Source organism: Saccopteryx leptura, chromosome 7, assembly GCF_036850995.1.
Source record: "Saccopteryx leptura isolate mSacLep1 chromosome 7, mSacLep1_pri_phased_curated, whole genome shotgun sequence".
Taxonomy (NCBI): Eukaryota; Metazoa; Chordata; class Mammalia; order Chiroptera; family Emballonuridae; genus Saccopteryx; species Saccopteryx leptura.
In genome coordinates this window covers 86,650,005-86,665,436 of record NC_089509.1, presented here as the reverse complement: position 1 = coordinate 86,665,436, position 15,432 = coordinate 86,650,005, and the positions used below count along the sequence as shown (strand labels likewise).

Here is a 15,432-nt window from a genome sequence, read left to right as displayed (position 1 = left end):
TCTCACTGACCACCAATGAAAGAGGTACCCTTCCAGAAGTGCGGTGGGGGCCGGATAAATGGCCTCAGGGGGCCGCATGTGGCCCGTGGGCCGTAGTTTGGGGACCCCTGCCCTAACTACTGACTCTACAGAATGTAACAAATATAGATAATAACCTAGAAAACAGGAAAAACATGTTTTGGCATTTGGTCTAACGCATTGGTTCTCAACTAGGGGCAATTTTGCTCTCTTTTCCCCTGGGACATCTGGCCATGTTGGGAAACATTTTGGTTGTTGAGTGAAGTAATTATGCCACCGGGATCTGCTGGGTGGGGCACATATACTGCTCAACATCTTCCAATGCACAGGACAGCCCCCACAACAAAGAATGCTCCAGTCCAAACTGTCATCAAGGCTGAGGGTGAGCTCTAACGCTTGCATCTGGGAAGGAGCTGTAAGTGCAAGGAACATGGCGAGAACACACCGAGGCAGACTTAGACCTGTCCCTGGGCTCACGCTGGGGGCACAAGGAACATGTGGCTCTCCCCACGAGCAGGGTCTTATTGCTTTTATAAATTAAATATTATTTAGCTATTGAAATTTTTCTGAGTAAAAAAAAATTTTCTAAGTAAAACCATTCCAGAATGTGAACTTGCTCCTTAAAATACTTACAAGTTGTGACTCATCAAGGGTCGCACCTCCATTGCAATAATGCTGTATGTCCAGGGCCAAGATTCTGCCGTCATTCATGAAACCAGCCTGGGGAAAGAGGGCAGACTTTTACACTAGTGCTGGAGGCCAGGTCTCTCCCAAGTGTGCTTGGTTACTTGTGAATCCTCTACACATAGGTAGCATGGCATTGGACTTGGTAATGATTTCTTGGATATGACATCAAAATCAGAGGCAACAAAAGAAAAAAACAGATAAACTGGACTACATAAACATTAACAATTAAAATTTTCCCAAGAACAGAATAACAGGGTGAAAAGACAACCTAGAGAATGAGCTAAAATGTCAATATTTGCCACTCCTGTATCAGTTAAAGGATTGATGTTCAGGGTGTATAAAGAACTCTTTCAGCTCAACAACAAAAACCCAACCATCTGATTTAGAAGTGGACAAAAACAAGAACTATTCCAAATCTAAAGATCTGAAACATTAGAGCCAAAAATTGCATTCATAACCTTTGGCTTCCTCCCAAATGAAACAGCAACTCAATGGGTACAACATTAAAACATACTCATTAAGTGTTTCCCAGGGTGCCAAAGTTTCAACCAAAAAAGGGAGGGACTTGAATAGACATTTCTCCAAAGAAGAGACACAAGTATCTGATAAGCACATGAAAAGATGATCAACATCACTAACTGTTAGGGAAATGCAGATCAAAGCCACAATATACCACTTCACATCCATTAGGATGGCTACTATAAAAAACTCCAGAAAATGGTAAGTGTTGGTGAGGATGTGGTGAAATTGGAATCTTTGTGCACTGTTAATGAGAATGTAAAATAATGTAGCTACTATAGAAAACAGTACAGTAGTTCCTCAAAAAATTAATAATAGAACTACTATATGATCCAACAATCCTACATATAGCAGCATTATTCACAATAGCTGATGGGTAGTAGTAACTCCATTGTCTATCAATGAATGAATAAATAAATAAGATGTATGCATATACAATATAATAAAATTATTATTAAGCCTTAAAAAGCAAAAAAAAAAATTAATACATGCTATAATATGGATGAACTTTGAGGCCATTATGTTAAATGAAAGAAGCCAATCACAAAACAAATACCATGTGATTCCATTTATATGAGTAGTCAAATTTATAGAGACAGGAAGTAGAATGGTAATTTCCAAGGGCCTTTGGGAGAGGAAGGAATGGGGAGTTATTACTTAACGGGTACAAAGCTTCAGCTTCATCAGATGAAAAGAATATCAGATGGATGCTGCTGACGATTACACAACAATGTGAATAGTTAATGCCACTGAAACGTATACTTAAAAATGGTTAAGATAGCACAGTTTATGTTATGTGTATTTTGCCACAATTAAAATAAATAATTAAAAAGGAACAGTAAGACTATCACCATACTGTTATCTATGTCTATGTGCTTTCTATTTTTAACTTTTAAAAATTATTTTATATATGTATATTTTTGCTTAATCCCTTCATCTTCTATAATCTGGTCCCCCAGCCTCCCTCCCCTCTGACAGCTGTCAGTCTGTTCCATGTGTCCATGTCTCTGTTTCTATTTTGTTTGTCAGCTTAATTTGTTCATTAGATTTTACATATAAATGAGATTGTGCCTGACCAGGCGGTGGCGCAGTGGATGGAGCGTCAGACTGGGATGCAGAAGACCCAGGTTTGAGACCCCAAGGTTGCCAGCTTGAGCACGGGTTCATCTGGTTTGAGCAAAGCCCACCAGCTTGGACCCAAGGTCACTGGCTCCAGCAAGGGGTTACTCGGTCTGCTGAAGGCCCGTGGTCAAGGCACATATGAGAAAGCAATCAATGAACAACTAAGGTGTTGCAATGCAGAGATCATATAGTATTTGTCTTTTTTTCTGACTGGCTTATTTCACTTAGCATAATAATCTCCAGGTCCATCCATGCTTCCCAGTCTCTTTTGCACTGAGGTGGCAAAGTTCTGGCCAACAACAGGTAGACAGAAGTGAGGCCCACCGCTTATAGATCTGGTGACTAAAACACCCCCCACATGACACTCCATGCTCCCTCTCCCTCAGTCTGTGTCCTTTGCAGAAGACCCAATGGAGGACTCCGAGTCCCTAGGGCTGTACTATCCAACAGAACCTTCTGTGATGTTCTAGAATTGCATGTTCAATATAGCAGACATTAGCTACATTGAGCACTTATAATACAAAGCTAATGCAACTGTGGAACTGAATTTTAAATTTTATTTAAGTTAGTAAATTTAAATTTAAATATATCCATAGGTGCCTAGTAGCTTCCCTGTTCAACAGTGCAGTCCAAGGGAAAGCTCGAGTCCCTGCATGATGTTGGGGGGCAGGTCCTCTCTCCTTCACCTTCTCCCCCTCCCCAACCCCCGCCGGTTACATTTAGCTATTACTTGGGCAAGAAGTAACACAATAAAGGTTTAAATCCCTGAGAGTTTTTAGTTGTTACAACCATTAGCCCATTCTGACAAGTTAAACTTATTACTTATAAAGTAAAAAGATAATTAGTTTCTGCTATGGAAAATTTTCTGGGACAGTCTTACAAAAATACCCCAATATATTTAAATATGAGGAACTTGTTGGCAAATAACTATAATTTCACACAACACTGATGTTTAGAAATCATTCTATTTTTAGCTATTTTATATGTGGGAATAGTATGATTATCAGATCTATTTTTGTGGATACACTCAGATGTTTCCCAGTTATTCACTCAGTAGCAGCCAGTACCACCTAGCACTTTTCACAAATGGTCATCCTTGAGCCAAGTAGAAAAAGCTTCATTGTATGAGTCAGTAATCACGCAATTAGCACAAGGAATAGAAAGTGAAACAGAAGCACAATTTGTTGATTTGCTCAATGTTATTCCCCATTAGAGTAGCCAAGAGCCACCCACTGCATTCATGAAATATTATAGTGACAACATGAATCCTTCCCTTCCCTTTTTCTACTCACTTTGTACTTCCCAAGGTAAGGGTGGCGGCCCGCAGTTATTAACATGTCTTCTCCACGTTCCAGAATGCAGCGGACTGCACGACCATGTCTAGAACAGGAAAAAGCAAGGGAGGCAAACTCTTTAACTAAGTGGATGTTCCCTGGGCTTTACGTAACTCCTAGTGATAGCTTAAATGGCGCCCACACATATGATAGAACAACAGAACCATTCCCTGAGCCCAGGCTGTGCTGATCTCGGGCACCCACAGTGGCCTCCCCTCTCTTTGTGTCAAGACACAACAGCTGGCATTCACAACTTATGGGAGGGAGGGCACAGGTGCCAGAGGTTCCAGAGTATTGCTCTGAGGGTATATCCCACTGTGATAACAACCTCCACAATGGGCAAATAGTCCAAGGACCACATTAGGACAAGTATCCGCCACTCTTTCCGGGCCTGTTTGTGTTGCTCTCCAGGCACAATAGTACTTTTACTGTGGTTTGTATTCTTTTCAGTAACGGATTCTCAATTTGGTTCTTACAGTGCAGTTTAAAACAAAGCTGTTACAACTGGCAGCTTGTTTATGTGTGTGTTTATTATAGGTGATTTTAAATAATCTTGACCCACATTCTTCCTTCTTAATTCTGATATGCTAATATTCAGCAGGACCTCATATCCATAGTAAGTCTATTTAGGAGTTTTTCTCCACTTACTTGTTTGCTGCAAACGCGGTGATGGCTGCCATGAAGCCAGTTTTAAACGCCTTCCCCCCAAAGGCTCCACCAACACGCTTCACGTGACACATGACCTTGTTAGCTGGGAGCTTCAAAACTGAAGCAACTATGTCCTGTGGATGATAACAGCTCTTATTAATTGGACCCATCAGCAGCAAGGGAGTTGGGACAGCCCTTACATGTTTCATTCTATAACATTGTATATGATGCACAAACTGCACAGTTATGCCAAATTACGGGCTAATTTCCAATAACCTAGGCATGCATCCATGCTGATCTCAGTGGTATTTGGCTGCAGTGACATCACCAAAACTATCAATTAATACTGAGTAGTCCTTTCAATAGCAACGAGGTATTTCTGTGCTAATAATTTTTAATAAATTTTCCCCGTGAACTATATCCTTTTCACACTAGTCCCAAGGAATATGTTTCCTGAGCAGTGAGGCATGGTGGTCTTCCAAACCTCTTTCCGATTAGGTCTTTTCCCTGCCCTTTCTAGCTCTCCACTGGAGAATGCACTCTTCTCGCCTCTCACTTGGATTACTGCTACAGCTCGCCAATAGACCTTCCCTGAATGCAGGTCTTCCTCTTTTTTGCCATCCTACTGTTTAGAGGTCAGCTAGTCTTAATAACTCATTTTTATAGATAGGGAGTCTGAGAGGGGTAAAGTGATGGGCCCAACATCACACAGGAAGTGAGAAGCAGAACAGGACTGGAATGGAGTTTGCCTGACCCTTCTTAGTGCTCCACCTTCCACAGGCCTCGTTCTCCACATTCCCATCTGCTCTGACAACAACACTGCTCTCTATGATCTACTAAATCAGGACCCCTCTGCTTTGTTCCCTTGCTTTCATCGTGATGCTTAAACTAGATGCCCCTACAGTGCATCCTCCATGCCAGCTTGGGCAGTCCTGGTGCTCTCCCTCCTTTCTTACATGCATGATGCCTGGTATATAGGCAAAAAGTGTTTGTAGAAGGGACAGGTGAAGGAATGAATGAATGAATAATGAGTGGTATTTGACCTTGGTGTGGACAGCTTGGGAATGACATCTCACCATTTAGAGAGATCTCATTCTCAGTATAAATCCAAACTAAAGACCTAATTTCATGGGACTTTCTGGATGATTCTAGCTCTTGGCAGCCCTCTGTTTCCTGAATTCTTCCAGGTCTGTAAATTCTGACTCAGCTGGTTTACACGAGGTTGCATTCTCCCCAGTATAGTTTCCTAACTGCTTCATGTGAGTTGGGTACTACAGACTTTGGAGGGCAGGCTTTCCTCTTTTATCTTTTTTATTATTTTTTTTAGTTTTATCGAGAAATGATTAACATATATCACTGTATAAGTTTAAGGTATACAGCATGATGGCTTGATTTACATATATTGTAAAATGATTATTATAATAGGTCTAGTTAACATTCATCATCTTGACCTGTGGTGGCACAGTAAATAAAGTGTTAACTTGGAACGGTGAGGTCACCGGTTTGAAACCCTGAGCTTGCCAGGTCAACAAGAAACAATACTATGAGTTGATGCTTTTTGCTCCTCCATCCTTTTCTTGTGCTCTCTCCTCTCTCTAAAATCAATAAATAAAATCTTTTTTTAAAAATTCACCATCTCATATAGATACAATAGGAAAAAAAGGAAAAGTAATTCTCTTTGACTCTCAGAATTGACTCTTTTAATAAATTTTCTATATTATCATTCAACAGTTTAAATGATAGTTTTCACTTCTTTTGTATTCTTAACAGTGTCAAGAGTATAGCAAAAGAGACCTGCTGATTCTGTAATTGTTTTACACTTACAGACACACAAACAGAAGGTCTCTACTCTTATAATACTAATTTAAAAGCTTTAATATAGTGTGGTTATTAATATCCAACTGGCATGGCTATTAGTATTCCAAATTCCTTCAGTTTCTGAAATGACACTTTTGTCTCAAATTGCTCTTGGTATATTTTTCTGGCAGAAACCATTCAGCTATGTCCTCTCCACAGTGGCCTTATATTACCTGTATGCCTTTGGGATACTGTGTGGACACATAGATATCCATTTCTTGATCCTCTCCTCTGGGAACAGCAAGCATGCTTTGGGTTTCCATATAAAAATGTTCTTGACCCCCCATATGTATTTCACCTATTGGAGGAAAATATAGCATAATCAAGAAGGCTGTCAGAGAGGACAGGTAGCATCCCCAGATGTTTTCTTATTATGGACAAATTCTGACAGTGCTTCTGCTGGGGCAGTAGGCTGCCTGGGGAAGGGCCACCAACAATAATCTTTAGCTTTCTTTATACCTGCAGGTTTAAAGTAGAGTTCTGTTGGGGAATCTGTCACGCTGGCCAATATAGTAGATCACATAGTCCTAGGGAAAGGTGTCTAAAGTCAAAATAGGATGACAAGGAGACTTCTAGTTCTAAGACAGAGGCACGTTTCCCTGTTCCTTATGCTGACAACCCTAGACATTATATATAAAAAGAAACATCAGAAGACTTTAAGAGAGAGAGAGAGGGAAAAGAGACCAGCCAGGGACTCTGGAACCCAACGAACGATACAAAAGTGAGTTCAGTGGGTTATGCTGCTATTGTTCACTTCACATAGCCTATACTTGGTACCAGAGGAGCCAGAAACCCCAAAACACTAGCAGACAAAGACAGGAAAAAAAGTCCCAAGAAAAGCCTACTTTCTCTAGATAAAGAACCAGGAAAGGAGAAGCCTAGCAAAACAGAAAGCATTTATACAAAAACTACTCTACTTCAGCCAAACAGTACAGAAAAAACTGTCGATCTATCTTTATCTGCAAGAGTTGAGTGGACAGCTTAGAGTTACCTTATCAAATTATAATGAGGTACCTCAAGCCCTCTGTTGGGGTGGTGTCAGTGGAAACCATATGGGGAGCCCAGACCTCCTCCCTCTACCAGGCAATAACAAGGTATCACCCCTCTTTCTCCACCAACACAGGGCCTGAAGAATTCTGGTAAAATAAAAGATTTAAATAAGATCCAGAGCCTTATAACATAATACCCCAAATGACCAGCATACAATAAAAATCATTCATCATACCAAGAATTCAACTCTAATGAGAAAAGATAATCAACAGATGCCAATGCTGAGATGACACAGACTGTGAAATTATCTGACATGGATTCTAAAGCAGACATCATAAAAAAAAATGCTTCAATGAGTATTGACGTGAACACATAAATGAGAAAAATAGAAAATCTCAACAAAGAAACAGAAAATATAAAAAGATCCAAATGGAAATTTTAGCACAACCACCACCAAAATATAAAAGGCTTAATGGATAACCTCAATAACAGAACAGAGTGAACAGAAGAAATTATCAATGGACAAGAAAATAGAACAACAGGAATTTCCCAACCTGAACAACAGAGAGTAGATTGAAAAGAAAAGGAACAGAAACTGAGGGACCTGTGTGACTAAAACAAAACATCAAAACTTGGTATCACTGAAGTCAAGCATTGGAAAAAATAGTAGCTGAACATTTCCCAAATGTAGTAAAAAATACAAATGTTCTAATTCAAGAGCAGAGTAAATCCCAAAGGGATAAACCAAAGAAACCCATGCCAAAACATCAGAGTCAAACTTCTGAAAACTAAACACAGAATGTCTTGAAAGCAGAGAAAGAAAATATTACATCATCTACAAGAAAAAAATATTTCAAAGGGTAGCAGATTCTTCATCATAAACCATGAAGGTCAGAGAAACTGGTACGCCATCTTCCTTCAAGTGCTACAAGACCTATCAACTTGGAATTTTATATCCAGTGAAAATATCCTTCAAGAATGAAAAAGAAATCTAGACACAAGGGAAACTAAGAGAGTTTGTTTTCAGCAGACCTATTCTAAAATAACAAATGGCTAAGGAAAGTTATTAAAACAGATAAGAAAGATTAAAAAAAGATTTTAGAACATAAGGAAGCCAAGAGAGCAATGGAAAGATAAAAGTACAGGTAAACACCATCGACTTTCTCTTCCTCTTGAATTTTTAAAATTGTGTTTGAAGTAGAACTACAACATTGCTCCATGTGGTTCTCAACGTATGTAGAGAACATTTTAAAGACAATTATATTATAAATGAAGGACAGTATGTCTGGACCAAAAGAATAAGGGATGTTCTATACTGTATCCAAATGGGGTTGTCCAGAAAATGTAATGAGGATGAAGATTCAACAAAAAGTTCTATATATTAGTTATCCATGTACTTGTCACCACTTTTAAAAATCTACAGTTAATGTGGATGAGAACTAATCACTAAATGTCAAATAAAGTTATAAAACAAAACAAAACAAAAAAACTCACTACTGATAAATCAAAATGGAATTCTAAAAATGTTCAAGAAATTCATTGAAAGGCAAGTAAAAAATTAAAAACAGAGGTTAAGAAAACAAAACAGAACACATACTCACTTCGGCAGCACATATACTAAAACTGAAACAATACAGAGAAGATTAGCATGGCCCCTGTGCAAGGATGATTTGCAAATTTGTGAAGTGTTCCATATTTCTTGATGGACACACAATGCAATATGCAGATCATGAATCATAGAAATCTTCTATACATGAAACTTCTATGATCCTATTAACCTAAATACATGAAACTTCTATGATCTTATTAACCTATGTCACCCCAATATATTTAATTAAAATTAATTTTAAAAACACAGAACCCAACTATGACAGTCATCACACTAGGAGGGAAGCAGAACTTTTAAAAAATTAAAAATGTACCCAATAATGGTGATTTATAAATTGTTTGAGGAAGACTCCCAAGGAAAATTTTTGTAGTGGAGTCTGGACTTTCTATCTTATCCAAAATCTGAGTAAAGAAAGGGTACAGAAGGCCCTGGCCGGTTGGCTCAGCGGTAGAGCATCAGCCCAGCGTGTGGAAGTGCCAGGTTTGATTTCTGGCCAGGGCACACAGGAGAAGCGCCCATCTGCTTCTTCAACCTTCCCCCTCTCCTTTCTCTCCATCTCTCTCTTCCCCTCCCACAGCCAAGGCTCCAGTGGAGCAAAGTTGACCTGGGCACTGAGGACAGCTCCATGGCCTCCACCTCAGGCGCTACAATGGCTCCAGTTGTAGTGGAGCAATGCCCCAGACGGGTATAGCATCGCCCCCTGGTGGGCATGTCAGGTGGATCCCGGTTGGGCGCGGGCGGGAGTCTGTCTGCCTGCCTCCCCCGCTTCTCACCTCAGAAAAACACACACACAAAATAAAGGTACAGAAGAAGAATGAACAGAGTCTGCTTCATTTATAAGATACAAAAATTAAAAGGTCAAGGACTCATATCTCAATTTCAATTTAAGCTTTAATTAAAGACTACATTGAAAACCTCACTTATTAGTAGGCTCAAAATTCATGGTTTGCAATATTAATGATTTATACCTCAGATTTTATTTTGTTAAATAGTTATTTCATTTAAAAACTACAGAATTAAAAAATATATATTAGAGCTTTTTCTGCTTAAACCTGTCAGGTAGGCAAGTCCTAGAGCCGTTACGTTGCGCTGCCCACCCACACACGCCTGCATCCTCTCCTGACTCTGGGGTGTTGCTCTCCAACTCTCTAAGCGGGAAACCAATTTGTTCAACTAATTCCTGAAATAGAAATTTTATCCCAGTATAGGTTTAGGAGTGATTCCTTCGGGCATATTTACATTTTAATAAGGGGCCCTTAAAGAAGGAAAAGCCGTGAAGATATGAAGGCGTTTATCAGCATTCTGCCCAACAGGACAGGTTGTGGGAAGATAATCTCAGTCCTAGCGCTTCCAGGTCTCTTGCAAATCCTGCAGCAGAAATTGTCATCTACCTCGCCAGGGTAAAGCCCGTCCCAGCTAATGACGTTTTAAAGAGATAAATGAGAAGCAGTTTAATGCGGAGGAGAGAACGTGCTAACTTCAGAGTTGGGGAACTTAGATTTGATTCCTGCTCAATCACTTGCCTCCCTGGCCTCGGCTGGCTCATTTGTAAACAGTGTTCTTTAATGCCTATGACACCAGGGTTAGAGAGGGCTGAAATCTATCTATCTTCACAGCTGGTAAGAGAAAATTATATCACTCCTTTCAAGAATGCAGTCTAAGACTTGATGTAATGCTTCACATATTTTATTTTTGAAGTGTTCTTTCTTTCTTGGACCACCTATTTCCCTAAGGGGCAGATAAAGTGCTCTTACGATAATTACTTATTACCTCACATTGAAACAAGTGGTCCAAATTCTTAAGACAAATGACAATTGTAGAGTAAGAAAACAAACAAACCTCAAACTAGTGAGTTAAGAGAATGAAAACAAAAGAGTCCCTTTTAAGCCGTCTTAAGCACTGTACTCCTAGAAATTATTACAGATGTTATACTTGTTAGCAGGGTATGATGCAGGCAGCATGTCAGCATTCAAGTGAGAGACAGAATGAACAAATTACGTAACTGAAGTAAATAATTAAATACGATGTAAGGAAAAATACAAAAGTTAAATTACTACACAAAAACTACTGCGACAAGAGCAAAGGCAGGGACATATTATGGCACAAGTCGGGGAACCCCCTAATTATTGCTCTTTCCAAGATGTCCATTCCATAGACTCTCCATGCAAAATATGCTCCCTATTTTCCCAGGAAAGAAGCCCACCCTCTGAGTGGACGCTACATTTTATTCATCCTAAAAATCTCCTGGACCACTGTTGAAACTGGTCAAAAACCAGATTTCTGAAGTGCCTTGCATCCCCTAGCTCCAGAATCCCAAGAAAGGGGCACAGGTACTCCAGTGAGGTTTCATAAGCATCTCACAGTGAGAATAAATGGGAAACGCTGGGTTTGATAAATACACGCCTGCCAGAGTGTTAGCCCAACAAAGATCATCTTTTCTAGAGAAGAGCAGCAAAAACATCTTCATCTAACAATAATTATGGATCTCTTCCTATGTGCCAAGCACACATTTATTATCTCTTATAATCTTCACAATGGATCTTTGAGATCAGTATTATGTTATCCATATACAGGCATATTTCATTTTATTGCATTTTGCTTTATTGCACTTCACTGATGTTGCTTTTTTTTTTTTTTTTTTTTACAAATTGAAGGTGACATCTTCCACTAGCAAAAAGGTTACAACTCACTTTACTGCAGTGGTCCAGAACTGAACCCACAATATCTCTGAGATATGCCTGTATATGTTTTGGAAGAAAGGGATAAATAAGAGAAAGGTAAGAGAAAGAAACATGGGTTTCAGAAATCATAAAAAAAAAGCTGTCAATTCCACGGCCAGCTTTGTCTCTTAGTAGTTGTTGTATGACCATGGTCATGTTCCTTAACCATTCTGAGCTTCAATTCCCAACCTGCAAGGTGGTTGTGAACAGAACAAGAGAAGACATTTATGTAACAGTTGTGACCACAACTGCTTCTCCTTCATCACATTTTTTCATGTAGTTTTACCTTCAAGAATTTGATCAACCACTTTAAATGCTTCATCAACATTCCCACATTCCAATTTCCTTTCTGGTGCAAAGTAGGAGTTGTGTTGTATAGCTTCCTAGAAAGAGAACAGAAAAGTGAGGCCAGCTGGACATGGTCTCCAGCCCGATGGCAGTGGCCACGTGCAGTGGGCATCATTTGAGTCTGGGCAGCATTTCTCCTCTCGCTCTGAAATGCCACACACTTTCAGCATGACTGCACTGCTGAGCTAAGAACCAGACTCCAGAGAGACTCCCCACAGAGCAAATACAAATGTCCTCCTCTAATGAAAAGAAATAGAGTAAGCTCAGAAAAGACCTGGCACCTACTTGGTCCCAGAATGGAACTGATCTTTTCTGGGCAGATTATTCCTTCATTCCACAACCCATTTTCTGTAGCCAAGGTCACACAGAGCTTGGGCTCTGGACCCTATTCGAGTCATGTCTGGTTTTTCCATTTACTAGCTGTTGACTGTGGTCTACTACTTCACTTCCCTGAGCCTCACCTGCCAAAATGGAGGTGTAGTTGTGCATAAAGCTCCAATAGAGTGGTGGAGAGGATAAAATGAAACAATGCACATAAAGAAGCTTACACAGCTCATAATCCGTGCTCAAAGTCAGCTGAAGACACTGATAAGGATCATGGCAGCTCTGCCTGTGTCCCCGGAGAAAGCCCAAGTCCAATGGGCTTTTTCCTCCTTGGTTCTTGTCATGCTCACGAGAATGAATTCAGGTGATAGACACAGTGCAGCGTCCCAGCAAAACAAGCAGCTTATTAAAGCAAAGCTATACACCTGGCATAAGGAATAAGTGGGCAACTCAGCTAGTCTGAGTGCCCTGCTTGTTGGGGTCTTAGGAGTTATCTACTCTTCTTTTCAAGGCTTTGTTTCCCTGTTATTGAGTCTAAGGTATGGGGTTTCAAGGATCCTCTTCCTTTATATTGGGACCAACATACAGGGTTTCAAGGCCATCTGGACAACCGGTGCTTTTGTTCTGGCAGACCTTAAGCTGCTGACTCCTTCCTTCAGTAGGTGAGATGAACTTCGCTTTGCTCCCCCCTCTCTTTTTCCTGCCCTGATTGCCGTCTACCCTACCTAACACATCTGCCAGCTCCACGAGCCTGCTTTGGGGAGATGAGCACACCATTTGCATAGGGCAGTACTGTAGAGCCCCTGGGACCTCCAGTCTTGAAAGTAAAATTCCATTACAAGCCCAGCATTGGTATCACCAATCCGATTATGCACTGGTTCTTATTGGCTTCTCCAGGGTTCCCAGTGAACGGGTACAGTAGTGGAGACACATAATCTGGGATGCAGCTACAATAATCTAGGTTGGCTTTCCTATCTATCCTTAGGAATTTACCTTGCTGTAATAATCCCTGTGTCAACAGGAAAATGTGACATGCCAGCTCCTGAAGCATTATCTACCATGGATTAGTGCTCATTCATGAAATTCCAACCTGCTGGCAGTTGGGGGTTCTCTAACTCTGGTTCCTTTCAGCCACCCCAGGAGGCATCTATCAACATAGCTTTCAGGAATGTTCTATTGCGATCCTGCCAGTTCCTCCACTAAAAGGCAGCCGGTTTATTTTTACTGTGGGGCCCAGTCTCTTTGATATATGTTTGCTGACTGCTTCTATTATGTTACTGACTAGCTGTGTCACCTTGGGTAACCCTGTGTTTTAGTTTTCTTATCAGAACAGGGGTAATGAAAGTTTTTAATCTCATAGGATTGTAGTGAGCATATAGTGAGTCAACATAGGAAACCTGTTTAGAACTATGCAATTCCATAGTTAGCTCCGTGTAGGAATGAGCTATTATTGTTGCTCATGATGACTGATAAGAGAGTCTGGTCAAGAGCATATTTTTCTCACCAAGGTCATTGGCCTGATCCTTTGAGCCAATAGTTTTCCCATTCAAACTATTAAACACTCTAAAAAGCATAGGTTAGGTAAAACCTTAAGAGATTAGTGACAGAGACACACTTGTTTTTATCCTCTTATGATTAATAACACACTTTTCTACTGGAATCAATGCATGTGATTTTCTTAATCTAAGACTCAGATATTCCACTTAAGTTTTATAAACCTTATTTTTAAAAGTTTAATCTCATTCCCACTTCACTTGCTGCTTGTTTTTTTAATAACTTTGAGCTAATTTACTGAATATTTTCTTGCGAGGAAAGTGATTAAAAAAGAACTTTAATGTATAGGGAGCTGGGCATACTTCCCAGCTATAAATGACTTTGATTAAATCCAAATCTAGCTCACTGACCTTGGATAATGATAAAAAAACACTCGGTAGCTCTACTCTACACGTCAGAGTTTAATATTGGTGCTGGTGTTTTCTGGAAGGCAATTAGAGGTCTGCTGACTAGAGTTGGGAAGGACAGAAAGAGAGTATTATCTATTTGCTTATTTGAAATTTTATTTGGCTGGAAGGTGGGGTGAAGGGAGGGAAGAGAGTAAGCCATTGGCATTGGACAAGGGATTATAAACCATTTTTTGATGAAGCATTATGTCAATAATTTCTTATAAAAAAGTAATTCTGACACTAAAATAAAATGTTGGTGAAGGCGTATACTGAACTAAGGCAGCAGGCACCGTATGAGTGACAAGGGCCTAAGAAGGGAACATGTCTGAATTTGAAACTGGCCAGGAAAATTTAGAAGGCTTAATCGCTCTTTAAATCCAGTTAAACTTTTATACTTCGTTTTCTTGACATTTTATTTTCATCTTAAAACACAGAGGACATTGTTCAGAAACAAACTCTGAACTCTGAATGCCCAGGCGTAAAGCAACATGAGGAAACATACCCAAGGCCAAGTACTCCTGGAGGCACCAAGCTTGGCCAAGCCCGGCCCTCATGTTCTGCATCAGGGCATGCCAGCGCCCAGAGAACAACTGCTCTGTTATGCTGTGAAGATAATATTGTATTCCCAGAGTACATGGTATCTGTGTGTGTTGAAACTAATCTGTTCGTGTTCCTTTCCCAACTTTCATGCTTTTATTAGTAAACTATAGGAATAATTGCATAGAGGTGCATTGTAAAACCTTTATAAATTTCAAACTCTTTTCTAAAAAAATAGGATAAAAAATGTAATTCTCCAACTTGTTTAAATTGTCAAAATGCCTGAAGTCACCATAGGATCTACTTCTCATACTCATTTAAGATATGCATGAAAGGATCTAAAAATCGTGTCTCCACGATTTACTTCCTAGAGCATCTTGTTGGTTCCCACTGTGTGCCTGGGTGAGGAGTGTCTGCGTGAGTCTGAGTGAAGGCGAACACAGCAAGTTCGCACCCAGCTTCGATGGGTTCATGGAACTATGGCAAAATGACATATAACAAAACCAATATTACCACAAACCAATTGATGATAGAAACAAGAGTTAAGTTCCTAAGGCATCTCATCACCATTATCACAAAAAAAAAAAATGTTGAATGAAACAATGTTATTCAAGCACATGTTATACAGAGTTATAGAGTGTTTCTCCTCCCCTGGACCTTGTTGGTTATCCACCCAGCATCCCTCTTACCTGTCCCCTTCCAAACAATCCTCAGATTTCTGTTTAGGTCTCCACCACTCCCCCATAAAGCCCATATACTTCAAAGAAATCTGACCA

The 15,432-nt window shown here is 40.0% G+C and overlaps 1 protein-coding gene and 1 non-coding gene across 2 annotated transcripts in view; one reads left to right on the top strand and one right to left on the bottom strand.

The window, feature by feature from the left end:
• Positions 1 to 15,432, bottom strand: part of AOX1 (aldehyde oxidase 1) — a 76,313-nt gene that overhangs the window by 21,005 nt on the left and 39,876 nt on the right. Inside the window, exons 20-24 of the mRNA XM_066346207.1 lie at positions 11,791 to 11,887; positions 6,359 to 6,483; positions 4,329 to 4,462; positions 3,639 to 3,726; positions 652 to 738 (exon numbers count right to left, since the gene is read on the bottom strand). Coding sequence (XP_066202304.1) covers positions 652 to 738; positions 3,639 to 3,726; positions 4,329 to 4,462; positions 6,359 to 6,483; positions 11,791 to 11,887 — 531 coding nt within the window. The remainder of the gene's footprint in view (positions 1 to 651; positions 739 to 3,638; positions 3,727 to 4,328; positions 4,463 to 6,358; positions 6,484 to 11,790; positions 11,888 to 15,432) is intronic.
• Positions 8,769 to 8,875, top strand: LOC136379197 (U6 spliceosomal RNA). The gene has a single exon (XR_010746693.1). It is a non-coding gene; the product is annotated as a U6 spliceosomal RNA (small nuclear RNA).